General features: G+C 41.3%; 1 protein-coding gene across 1 annotated transcript; it reads left to right on the top strand.

Annotated features, from left to right (window-relative positions):
* The first annotated feature begins 3,025 nt into the window (after window positions 1-3,025).
* Window positions 3,026-4,869, top strand: LOC128258411 (antigen 5 like allergen Cul n 1-like). Its single transcript, XM_052990010.1, has 3 exons — window positions 3,026-3,318; window positions 3,675-4,093; window positions 4,158-4,869. Exons 1-3 carry the CDS (start codon window positions 3,094-3,096, stop codon window positions 4,381-4,383), a joined length of 870 nt encoding a protein of 289 aa, XP_052845970.1. The 5' UTR covers window positions 3,026-3,093; the 3' UTR covers window positions 4,384-4,869.
* Window positions 4,870-13,574: the final 8,705 nt, after the last annotated feature.

The raw sequence follows: 13,574 nt of genomic DNA, 5'->3' as shown, positions 1-13,574 counted from the left end.
AAAGCAAGAGATATAAAAATACTCAATACCGATTTCCAGAAATATACAATTTTAAAGTTTGCAAATTATAAAAAGTTGAATGGTAGAAAAAACTTTGCAGTAAACATGAAAATTGTCCACATCAATTTTAAATGAAATCACAATTCAATTGTGTGCTTATTTTATCATTGTTTCACATTGGTTTCAAAGAGAGCAGAACTGCAAGAGAAACTCATTCGGTAAGCACCTCATGATTTATTTATACGAATTTTGCACTTTCAATAAAGGTCATTCCGAGTTCGTCTTTTTAAGCAGGGCATTTATTTTTTATGAGTTGACGCAATGTAAATGAATAGGATCTAGTTTTGGCCGCTGTCCTTCGGCTTTGGCCTCGGCAAAGTGGTTTACGGCCTTCGATGGCCCAGAGTGCCCAGAAAGTCCCCAGACGGGCATTGGTTTTGTTTCGCGATTTGTGTGTTAGATCACAAGTGTAACAGCTTAATTAACTTAAATTGGGTTGACTGGCGGGGCGATAAGGAGGCGCAATGCGCCGGATTCCTTTTTATTTTTATGTTTACGACTACGGACCGAAAGGAGCGGACTACCCCGCCCAGGCGAGTTTGACACATTTTCCTTCGGCATGCAAGACACGGACAAGTTTTCCACGCTGGCGCTTAAAAAGTTTGAAACACCCAACCCCCAACTCAGAAAAGTCTCGGGCGAAGGATTTTCCCAGCTAAGCTGTTGAGTTGTGGGAAGCGCGGGGATTGAAAAGAGAGAGCCGAGTACTTTGACGAGATTTGCATAAAATTAGGGATTATTGTTAGCAGGATTCGGGGCATTGCTTGGAAATATTGAACTTTATGCGCATATTGATGGCTGGCAATCCTTTGACACGGCCCTGGAGATCCCCACTAAACCTCAGGGCCCCTGCCCAGCTGGCCCTGCCCAATTTTCATTAGCAAATATTTGAGGTCCAAGTAGCTCGCTTTGAGTTATGTCCTAAGCCGCAGTCGGGCCTTGCACTGACCAATAAATCAACTCGGAGGCTTACACACACGCACACGGACAATTGTGGCCATTCAATTTGATTATTCAATTGCAAAATACTGACAGCAAGCTAGCAAATGCACACAGATGTGTTGTCCAGATAACAGAGGATATTCACAGACCCAATGCCACAGGACACACCGGATACAGATGATACAGAGGATACAGAGGATAGCCAAGACAAAGGCGCTTTCCCGCTGATAATAGTATTTTAAATGCAAACCGCTTGCATAATTCGGCCGCTGATCCCCAACTTCTGCTTCCTTTGATTGCTGGCCGAACGGAAGACGCCAAATTTATGGGCCAGCCCGCAAAGAAAGTTGTCTCTCTATTAAAAATAAATTATAGACGGGTCCGGGGCGAAAAAAATTGTATTTGCCTTCGGCCACGTCCGGGGCCATAAATTTCCGCAAAACCAACTGACTTTGTGGCCGGCGCGAAGGAGGCGGAGATGGAGGCAACAGGTGCACGCGTGCTGGCCACATCTAGGAGGAGTCCTGGCGGCTGAAGGACTTCCGGCCAGAGGCTGGCCCCTTGTCTGCTGTTTAATGCATGCCTTTTTCACATGGATTCGGCACAAGTTAGTTGTGTGGCCTGGCCTGGCCTGGTCTGGCCTGGCGTGGTCCCGTAGCCCAAAGCGATAAATCACAAAAAATGTTGCTCTTTTGCATTAAAATTTACAACCTACTAAACAAGACAGACGTTCAGAGTTGCCCACTTGACATGTGCACGCGCTCGGCCCAATATTCGAGTTCGTGGCATGAGCGATTTCGCATAATTCAGGCCTTCATCTTGAAGGCCAAAAAGCGATGGCTTAAAGTCGGAGCTTAGGTCCGTTGGCCCAATTAAGTACGCCGTAAGTTCGCTGGAAGTTCACTGTCGAGCCAATTACACGCAAATCAACTTGGGCCCCAGTTGTCAGACAATTAGCGACTTAGGCGACTCAGCTGGCAACCCGGCAAAAGCGCCTTTGCCCGTAATCAATTGAGCGATATTGAGTTATTGGGCTTTTCATGAAAGTCTCTGCGAGTGCGGTTACCCCCAAATAGCATTTAATGTGCTCTAATGCGAATGGCATTGACATACGCTTCACTGCGAAAAATATAAGTAATACAAATTGGTCCCGACTTAAAGAAATTATAAGCCTTTATGTTGAACATTTATGTATTCACTGAACACATAATTTTAAGAAACTTATTATTTTAAAAATTCGGTTTATACTGGAAACCTCTCTATTTATTTGTGCCTCTCTTGAAGAAATAGGTTCCAAACTTAAAGACACCATTTTTTTCAGTGTAAAAGGCAACGAAAGTGAGCCCCAGTCTGAAGGCACTCAGCTGTTAAACGCGACAACGATGATGACAGCCATTTTTGGTAACAGAATGTTTGCTACAACTTTTCGCGGCCAATTTTGTGGCCCACTGACTGACAATGGGAATGGGCAAAGCCTGTAGCTGTCTTTGTCGCTGTCGCTTTCGCCGTCTCTCTTCTCGTCTCTATAGCCGAATCTTTTACCATGTCAGTGGCAATTGGAGGTTGCTTCCAGCGATGCCTGCGCTTTAAAAAAAAAAACAGCTCTAATCGCTTGAAAAACTAAAAACAAAAATCTGTACACGGAAAAAAATATAATATATTTTTTAAATCTTTGGCTTTTTTTAATTAATTAATACGAATTATTTAAAGATTCTTTGGTTGTAATATTGCTAAATTAAGACCAACAGGTAAGGACAATTCTCAACAGTTTTCGTCTGATTCCAAAAAAAAATGTAAGAAAATATACAGGTTTATATACAAATTCATTGGAAAAATATACTGTTTAATTTTTTACAATACAGATTTTTTGTGAAAAAAAACAGAAGCATATCAAAGCAGAAAAAAAAAAATATATATGTTCAAGTATTTTTATGAAGTATCTGTTTATTGTCAATTAAAATCGCGCACAGATTTCGATAATCGTAATGGGTAAAACAACTGCCAGCTGTTTTTTTTTTTACTTGACAAGGCTTTATAAGGCCGAGCCATGGCTAATTAAGTGCACAGTCAGTCTGTATTAAGCCATCGACCATGAAGATGTCTCTTGTTCTGCTTTCGCTGATACCTCGATTGCTGGGGGTCACATCCCAGCTCTCGGTGAAACTGGAAGATGTGATCACCACAACTGCAAGAACAACGGCAGCGACCACGACAACGAAAACAATGATGAGAACGGCGCCCAAACTGAGTCCTTATTGCCAGCCTAAGTTGTGCCCCAAAGGACAAACCCACGTGGCTTGCGAAAGCTATTACAAAGTGAGTACTATTCGAGTCATGAGCCAAAAGAATGAATGCCAAGAGCTTGTATATAACCTGAAGGAGAGTATACATAATCAATATATATTTTATATATTTTTAAGATTAATATAAATCCTTTACTAAAACTTTAGAAATCCAGTCCAGTGCCTCCAAATACCCAAATTCTTTTCAAAAAGTTACAAAAGAGGAGAAATTAAGGAGAAATTGTCTGATAGTTTCTTTTTGTGCCTTTAACATTCTCTCATTTATTTTGCATCTGATACCTAATTTTGCATTGAAATCGAAAACGTATTCGATCTATTATGTAAATTGTATTACTTTATATATAGTTAACTCCCGAAATCCTTTCACAGAGTCTATACCGCTCCTGCGCCGCCAAGGAGACGGTTTTGGTGAACATGACTACACACGCGGAGACTATTCTGAAGCAGCACAACGAGCGGCGGTATTTGCTGGCCAGCGGTAAGGACTCCTCACTGCCACGTGCCGCTCGAATGGTGGCCATGCAGTGGGACGAGGACCTGGCCGCCGTGGCAGGATTCAATGCCAGGATGTGTCAGCCCAAGCACGACGACTGCCGCAACACGGTTAAGTTTCCGCGATCCGGTCAGAATATTATTGTTTTCAATATGACGCGTCGAGTGGATAAAGAACTGATGGAGAAACTCTACCCGAAGCTGCTGTCCATTGCGGTGAAGACGTGGTGGACGGAGTCGCAAAAGATGTCCGCCGGGAACATGGAACTCTATCCGTGTGATGAGAAAAAGCAGGAGTAAGTTGAATCCCTCGACCACTATATGAAGCCGCCTCTTGACCAACTCCACTCCATTCGACAGAGCGTACCGCCACTTTGCGGTCATGGCCATCGAGGGCAACTCGCACGTGGGCTGCGCCGGCCTGCGATACGTGTTGGGCAACCTGACCCAGTTCAAGCTCACCTGCAACTACGCCCGGGCTCCGGTCTGCGGACAGCCGATCTACCGCTTCCAGCACGTAGGATGCCAGACGGGCCGCAACAAGAAGCACTCGTCCCTGTGCTCGCCCATGGAACTCTTCCGCTGAGTTTTCCGCGAAAGCCACTCACTGCGAAAAGCCACATTAACGCATCTTGTTTATTCATGTTTGTCCGAAATCTGGCCCACTTGGCCATGAATACCAGCCAACGAGTGGCCAAAACGAATGGGCATGTCCCACAGCTGCACATGCAAAATTCAAACAACTCCATCGGAATGGAATTTCTGCCAATTTCCTGTGACGAACCCGGCCCGAGGTCCTTGGTGTTCCTGGCAGGAAGTATCGATGGCGGTGCAATTACCTGCATAACAGCCGGCAAAAATACCCACACTGTAAAATAATGATTTGAAACTATGGAGCTCAAACTGGCGAATTTTACTGAATTTTCCCACTTATAACATAATTTTAAAATTGGTAGAAGTGCTTCCTAACTTATATTTAATATAGGGACAAACTTACATTTCTTCGGGTTACACATTTTGTTGTTAAAGCAACATTAAAGACTCCTTTTTAACTTTGAGTTTTATTTTTATATAGATCTAATGTAGCAGTTTCACGTTTTAAAGAAGAAGAATTTTTATAAAATGGAAGAAGTACTTCATAATTTATATAAGTTTTATGTTTTGCATTTAAATCAATAACATTTCTTTTAGTTTCACATATTAAACTTAACTAAGCATCACTTAACGTTTAAACAAGAACTAAAAATTATTTTCAAATAAAAAGCATACGAATTAAAAGTACTTCAAATTAATTTTAAGTATAAAATTCCATCCGGTTTTTCCCTGAGTATACTTTGCGGTCTCGTTTGGGAAATGATAGTTAAAATGTCACTTACAGGCATTCCTCACTTAGCAGGTATCTAGAGCACTCTAAGTGAAAAAAATCGAAGCGAAATGATGCAACGCTCATGATTATCGCAGTCCATACATCCGACGCGCCTTTATGGGTGTAAACAACTTGATTAGGACAACTTGATTGGACTGAGCTCATTTAATTTAATTTTATTTCTGCATAAACTTTATGACTGGCTTAGGATTGGCGTTTAATGGCCAATCGAGTGGCGTTTGGGTCATTAACCGACCCCGTTGCAATGCCAATGAGGGGTGGTCGTGGACGTAGACCCTCCAAAGTGGATGCTGTTGCCGAACAGTATCGGTATCGTAAAAGCTAACTACCTCTTAGGACCAACCGTGGTGTTAAACACGTGTTTTCTTTTCAGGGGCGAAGCTCTAGAGAGCCGATACTGGATAGTTAATTAAAAGTGCCACACCGATTGAATGGCTGAATGATATTCATTTGCTGCGGCACACAGCCCCTCCATTTTCAATCCGATTAGCACTCTTCGCATCATTGCCATTCCATTATTTTATGCGACTTCATTTGATTGAAATGCATGAGAGTTTCGGTGGAATGGAAACGGCAGAGTGGAAAATCGACTTTTCCCCCAGTCGGCAGCTGGCTTGGCTGGCATTAAACTAGAGTTAGGCTACCTCCACCCATTCTTGGCCACTTGGCATTCGCATGTCTGACACCTGGCGAGAGAAAAACTAAAAGTCACCACTTCCGCAGCACATAAATTTGAAGCGCTGCTCGTTTTTGAGGCTTCCTGATCCCCTCCAAAAAATATGCAACAAGCTGGGAGGGCTGAATGAAAAATAAAATGCTAGACGGTGTCCTTCCATTTTTCCTCTTTTCCTTTTTTTCGGGTCGCTTTTCTCTCGCATTGCATGCCAAATTGTTCATGTAGTTTGCAGTTTTTGTTTCGCCACAATTTGTTTTGCTTTGGTTCACCGTTCTCACTGTTCGTTTTCCACTTTACACTTTTCACTTTTCCGTTCCCGTTTAAGCACTTGAACTTAAAGCTTTTGCGTTTTTATGCCGGGTAGCGACGAGGAGCAACAATTTATCAAAGTTATGGCCGTGGATCTGAAAGTGGAGCAAATGTTTGGACCCGCCATGAACCGCCCGAATAAATATCTATTAAAGCCCTTCAGTCTTCAGATGCAAGTGAAGATTTACGGGACTCCGGACTCCTGATGATGGTGCATTAGCGTGTAAAGCGTTTTCGATGCACTTCCCACGGAGACAGTTCCATTTCCATCCCCTTTTTTTCTCGTTGAGCGTCCAAGGACCAAAGTCATTACCATTGTCAGCACGTAAAGCTTGCTCGCATGTTCAATATGTGTTTTCCTTACTAGTGTGAGTGAGTCGGGTTTTTCGCGGCTTTTTCTTGCATTATGCCTTTGACCGCGCTTTTTCCTTGTCCCTCTCACCTCTTCTGTTCCTGCTCCACAAACACCAACTTAAAACTCAGGCGGCAAAGGTGTACCGCCCCAAAGGAAAAGGCCACTTGAAAGAAATTGTTTTTCATGCCCCTAAGCTCCACTCCAAAAGGTAGGATTGAGTTTATTAAAGCAAACGAGGCTTTGAACATTTTTACCTGACATAGAAAAGTTTAGAAAATAATGGACAAGCCATTAAAAAATAATGATGATATTTAAAATGTTTAACAAGTTTAAGACCTCGTAAAATGAATTTTTTTTCTAAAAACCTTAATGGTGTACTATGTCAAAGATATATTTTTTTTGGGAATATTTAAAGAAAGTCTTTTTAAAAATTCTTGACGCCAAAATTATTTATTAAATATTTATTTTAACCACTTTTCTGTGGCTAAGAAGTTTTTTTTTACATACGGACTTACAGATTTAAAAATGTAAACTTTAGGTTTCGAAATACTTCTATACACCCTTTTTATTTTAAACAGCATTGATTATAACCTAATATAATACTATTTCTACGTTTCTAAGAACAATAAACAACACGAAATATTTAAAAATAGAGTTTATAATTTGTAAACACAAGTGAATAAAGACTCTAGGAAACAATGTTCTTAATGGAATGTCCCAATTGGTACTGGTATATTTTTATCGTGTAAAATTATATTTAAATACAATAACACTCACTGAAATCTTCAGTTAATATATATATATTTTTTTTTTAATAGTTGGTCTGGGAAAGTTTAGCTGTCACTTCTCGAGTCGCTTTAGAGCTTATCAGCTCATCGGGAATTGCCTTTGGGGGCTGAGCCACGCCTGCAAATCGCTCCCAGTACTCATCATTTGGTTGTCGGTTATTTTTATTTTTATGACTTCACTTCCCCTGGTAATGGAGCTCGGTTTACGTTTATTAGCATACTTCGCAGTGGCTTTGGCCGTGGCTCAAGGTGCGTTTAATGGCGGACATCTAGTTGCCTCCGCCGGGCACTTTATGACTTCATTAGGAAGCCATTTACGAGTATGTGCTTCAGATGTTTTCCGCCCGCCCATTTGCTATAGACCACATATATATATATCCCCCGATTCCAGAGCCTATCTCACTCTGTCCTATGTGGGCCCGTGCTGAAGGCCAATTGATTTGCTATAGACATTGGTATCAAGAAGCAGGCTTCGGGGCGAGAAATCGAGAGTGGGGACTGAAGGTGGCCAGAGCTAAAATCTAATGAAATTTATGCAGGCGCTGCATTGCGGCTAAACATGAACGGGCAGCCTCAAACTCTCACTCTCACTCACCTGGCCCATGTGGTGGCAACTTTTACCTGGCTTTTCCGCTAGTTTACAATGTTGCATGAATGTGTGTGGCTACACTTGGAAAAATTAGTGACAGTCATGGAACAAAGTTAATATAGCTTGCTTTTCAACTCAATACAAAATGTAACAAAATACGATGGTAACTCATTCCTATTAAATATCAAAGAAACTACTAAACATAATCATAAAACTATGCTTTTTCAATTTATTAAAATTGTTGTGCTGTAATTTAAACAGAATTTTCCCATTTAACATTTTTGTCAAATGTATGCCGAATCATCAGAGTTCAACAGATTTTATTGTACCCTACACAAGTTTATCCAATTCTATTTTAATTTTTCCAATTCATTGTTATTAGATTGGCTAAAACGTTTGGTTTACTTAGCTAATTATGGAAACTCTTAGAATTTGTCAAGTGTACTGCTGACCTACATAGTTTCCTCGCCATTGAGAGGGAAGGCGGAATGGGTTTTATGAACACTCTGGGAAATGCCTTTGTCTCGGCTGTTGGCTTAGCTAAAACCCGACATCGATGGCCAGCTGGAGCCAGATTGGCGACCTGTTTCCCCTTTCCGAGTTGCCCTAGTCGAGTTGAAATCCCAGCCCCGATTCGGGTTCAGCATGTGGAAGTAACAGTTTAGCGCTCGAACAGGCCCCAAGTTGCATGGCGCTGGCACTTTTCACTTTCGCCCCCCGAAAACTAAAGTCTCTGGCAAAGGGAAAGTTTTCGGTCCTGGCGGCAACAAATACAATTTGTGCTCGGTTTTTAAAAACAAACAACTTAAAGTGCTCGGCAATGGAAAGGATGAGCATCCTGATACAAGGTGTCAGTCTCCTGCCAGACAGCCCGAAAGGAAGGAAGCTCTTTCAAAACGCCAAATGATAAATGCATTTTTAATGGAGTGCCCGAGACGCCCGAGGCGGAAAAGCGAGCATTTTCCGGCGGCAAGGCTTAGCGGTAATCGTGAATGGGAGCGCTTCGAAAGTCCCCTCGGGTTGGGCGGATGATTAAGCTAATGTTTCGCTCCTTTAAACTCGGTGAATTCTTGTTTCAATTAACCGAAGCTAGCTGACAAACAAATTGCCTCCCATTGAACAAATGCTCGACGCGTGTGCGTTAATAAATTGCCTGAATTTAACCTTTTGCCAAAGCAATTGCCTAAGCATTTATTTGTGCAATCAGACCGTAATGCAATGAACCCCTGTGTGCCCTCTGCAATTGTTTCTACTCACATTCACAAGCGGCGTATCCATTTAATCAATATTCAAAACACAAAGCCGGCACAAATGGAGATAGCAGAACTTTCAATCCAAAATTGTGGCTAAACAAAAACTAAATGGTGAGCAGAAGCGATGGCAAAAGGTCGAAAAAAAAGGGAGAGGGTGCGAGCGCCTAAAAGCATGCCACACAAATTGAAAATAAATGCCAGCGAAACAAAAAACGCCTCGCTGACCATTTTAATTTACTAAGTTTTGATGATGCACAAAAAGAGAATTGAGGGAAAAATAACCCAGCCAGCCAACCAGCCAGCCAGTCAGCCAGCACATAAAGTATATATATATATATATGTGGTTATTTGATGTATAAAATGTACACACACCAAAGGTGGAAGAGTTCTGAGCAGTGAAAATGAAAAATGGCTTACCGTGTGTGGGAGGGGGATTTGCCTTAGATAGTTATTGATATTTGTACGGTCGGTGTGGCCGGGCCAGCACCTGCAAGCAATCAATTCATAATGCTGTGGAGAAGAGCCCCAGAAATGGCTATCCAATGACCAGAGCAGGATGAATTTATGGCCACTGGAGCAGAGATAGAACCGCAGAGCAATGTCATTAACTGGAAGGCGAAAATGAACCGAAGAACTGGCGGGGATGAAGGATAAATGAGCTGTTGATGGCCAGCCATAAGGATGCTGTGCGGATAAGCTGGCGAAATTGCCATAAAATTACTAACGAGTTGATTAGGTCACTGAAACTAAAAAGCTTCAGTGCAAATTGAAATGGTTTCCGGATCTCCACATAATTTGAGTAGGAATTATTTATCATATGCTGAATTTGAAAGGGAAAGAAGTGCCAGTGTCAGTTCTATTCTTAAGTGTCAAATTCAATTATATAGTTCAGAAATGTAGGTCTACATTACTTAATCTAGGAAAACTAAAATTCTTTTGAGTTAGTTAAAAGAACTAAATACTTAATTTGACTGTAAATGTATGTTCACTTTGTTTAAAAATACAAAAATATACTATATATTTTAAGATATTTAATTTTGATAACTTTTCTAATATGCAACTAAACCATCTTAACTTAAGTTTCCATGCCAAACAACAAAGCTTGTAATAATGAAAGCCTAGGGCTGGAAAAACTTTAACGTAGAGCAGGTGGCTTAGGTTTTAATTAGTTGCTTAGTATAGATAGGGAGGAAATAAAATACTTTTGAAGTTTAATTGAAAGAGCAGGAGAAAGTGTAATACATATATTTTTCAACTTTGCTGCAAATGATAAAATCGCTCGTTCCTTCCTCTTACTTATTGCCACTATAGTTTTTACTCCGTTGGGGCCATTTTTATTTTTCCTTTGTAGCCTGGCAATTATGAATTTTTTACTCTGCCTTCTGTTTGAATATTGCGCATTGCGCCTGGCCAAAGAAAAATGTATTAATATCACTCAGCGAATAAGTAATTTTTTCTTTTCAATAACAAAAAAAAATCCAATAAAATGTAGTTTTAATTGCATTCAAAGCAAATAGCCTGAAGGAAGGAAGTGAATTGTTGATGGCAATATTGGCGATGTCAGTTATGCAAAACTAACGCTGAAAAACAAAGGGCCACAAAAAATAAAAACTGTGCAGTGTGGTAGGGGGTATTCACACGTTTTGCCGTCGCAGCAACCTTAATAGGTAAAACAAAGGGCTCTAGACAAAAGGCTTTGCGGCAGGCCCAATTGGATAAGGACTAGCCCAGTTCACTCCCGCTCTCAGATTTCATACCATTCGCTCCATTGTTGCACTTGTCTGACAAACACAAAGGCCCCACAGAACCGGCTAATGTGTTGCACTTTCTTTAACGTCCTGCGGTCCTTTCCCCGCGGCAACTGTTTCAGTTGTTCGTGCCAGTGTTGGTTTTGTTCCCATCCAGGACTCAGACAATGCCTGTTCTATCTGCAATAAGGAAATGGTTGTGTTCTATATTTAGGCGGCGGTGCCACGCCCTATTAAATGGGCCCGGGCTGCAGCTGCCCATTGTTTATGCCACGCGCGTTGATTCAATAAATTCCAGGGCACGTGGATGTTAGTCTGCGTGTTTTCTGGGGTGAACATTTTATGCCATTGCACTGGGTCAACGAATGTGTTTTGTAGAGATGGCAAAATCCTAGAGGTTTTAATATAATAACTCTTTTGAGACAGTCAAACCCGATCTAATGGGATATTGTATTTAATATTTTGTATTAGAAATCTAGCAAAGCTTATATGCGTATAAATTTGTTTTGATAGTTGCTCAAAAAAAACAAGGTCTCATATTATTTTAGAGTTTATCAAAAGGCGCAAAATATATTAAAAGTGAATATTATGAAAATGCATATATTAATGTTTTGCAAATAATCCTGGCGTACAATCGTAGTACCAGATATTTATTGAAATTTTGTGTTCTCTAGTGAATGCCACAAAAATATATATTCTATATTTTATACTTGCAATAGTTACATTTTCAAATTTGTTTGCACTGCAAATTAGAATCCCTATAAAATTGAATCAGTATCTTTCTCATTGGCATTTATCGCACGCATGATTAGCAAGCCATTCCGCATATTACGCTCGCACCATTATTTCCCGCGATTATCTTGCGAGTAGCAAATTGCAACTGCTGCTGCAGGAGCCTCTTCTTCGTCCTGGAGAACAGGAAAAAAAGAAAGAAAAAAGGAGCAAGCAGAAGACACAAAATGGGGTTAACTCGTGCACTTAACGGCAACTCGAGCGCCTCGAGGACGAGGACAACATTATAAATCCTTGGCAGGCATTTTGCAAGTGGCAGTCGCAACTTGTAACCAGTGGATAAGCCCAGCCCCTGCCCCGTTTTAACCACCGAACGTAAGAGCATTACCAAGAAATGTAAACGGTAGGGTTTTCTTTTTTCGGCGATGTTTAGTCAGTTTTTAATGAGGAAACTCAGTATGCACTATTCCACTGCCACCCCTTGTGCTCTACACTAATAATCACCATGTCACTCTAGTCAACATTATACACTCATACACCTGCAGAAAGTTAACTCAAATTTTATTTAATTATTGTGTTTATTCTAGTATTCTTAATTTTAAGCTTTATTACAGTGATAACGCTGTCTTACTTTATCTACCTAAATGTTGATTTAAATACAAAAGTTTAAATAAACTTTAAGTTATATGTTTATGTTAATTCCAAACCAAATTTTTTTGAAGAATTTGGATATTTGAGCACTCATACATTATTTATATTATATTTCAGCTCATTTTGGCTTCTTAAATTTTAAGAATGCAGAATTTCTTAAACGCTTTTGATATAGTTACTGAAGTTAATACCCTATTAGTATATCTCAAATCATGTTTGCTTTTAGTTTGTTTTTTACATAAATAATTTTCTGCTATATATTTTTCTAAGTGCAGTGAACAGCCCATTTGCATTGGGTAAGCGGTTATGACTATGACAGGAGTCGAGCTCCGATGCAGCGTTCCGGGTTCCTCAAAGGAATTCGCCTAGATGTCTGTCATGTCATTTATTACCGGTCTTCCTCGACGCAAGCCCCTTTCCCCTGGCTCAACTTACCGCCCCTTCCGGCCACGCCTCTTTGGCATCCGTTTTGTTCAATCGTTAGACATTTCCGTTGCGCTGTCCCTTTTTAATGCGACGCTCGACGCTCGTCCTTTGTGTAAACGCCATCCTGCGCCTGTCCAGCCCGTGACCTGTTCTCTGCCTTTTCCGTGCTTCACTGTACAGTGAACACTGCGCTCCCAGTGCGGCGCTTTGTTGTTGGTGTAATCGCATAAAGATGGCTCAATAACAACATGAGCGGGGGAGTCCTTTGGGCTGCGCCAGCAATTTGTGGGTCAAATTGAATTTGTATTGTGCCCGGGCAGCGGCAAAATTGATTGAAACATTTGCGTGAATTTATGTCCTTGAAATGATTGGCCAGCCGCATCTTTGAGAGCCCGAAACTGGGCAGTCCCCAAGTCTGAGTCCTTGCCAATCTACCGAACTTGTTTGGCCTGTGCATTATTTATGGGATTAGTGGCCTCAGCCCATTCGGCGAGTGGCCACGTGCCAGGACCCAAACTTGCTCAAAACTGATTACGTTCAATGAAGTCCTATCCTGTCCTCTGCTTCGTGTCTCTGCTGGGCCGTTTTCTTTGAGGCAGTGAAAAGCTGCCACCGTTTTTTTTCTTCGGCCACCCGGCTTCATCTATTTTTCATGCACATTGCCCAGCAAAAAATAAAACAAATTTTCACTTTAATATGAGACAGAGTTGACCTTGGCTTGAGTTGAAAACTTGCGCACACTCATGCCAACTGCTGGTGTCTGTCGGCCTGTCGGGCAACAAGTTGTCTCGTGTATGTGGCTGGAAATCTGGCTAGAAGACTGCAAAACAGCCATCAGCATGGGTGTGCAAGCACCACACTAG

Source organism: Drosophila gunungcola (genome assembly GCF_025200985.1).
Source record: "Drosophila gunungcola strain Sukarami chromosome 3L unlocalized genomic scaffold, Dgunungcola_SK_2 000003F, whole genome shotgun sequence".
Classification (NCBI taxonomy): Eukaryota; Metazoa; Arthropoda; class Insecta; order Diptera; family Drosophilidae; genus Drosophila; species Drosophila gunungcola.
This window is presented reverse-complemented; position numbering and strand designations above follow the sequence as displayed.

Excerpts from the sequence above, each read along its gene's own strand:
- LOC128258411 (XM_052990010.1), top strand. The coding sequence starts at position 3,094 with ATGAAGATGTCTCTTGTTCTGCTTTCGCTGATACCTCGATTGCTGGGG. Across the intron at positions 3,319-3,674 it reads CTTGCGAAAGCTATTACAAA|AGTCTATACCGCTCCTGCGC; the intron begins GTGAGTACTATT and ends ATCCTTTCACAG. Across the intron at positions 4,094-4,157 it reads TGTGATGAGAAAAAGCAGGA|AGCGTACCGCCACTTTGCGG; the intron begins GTAAGTTGAATC and ends TCCATTCGACAG.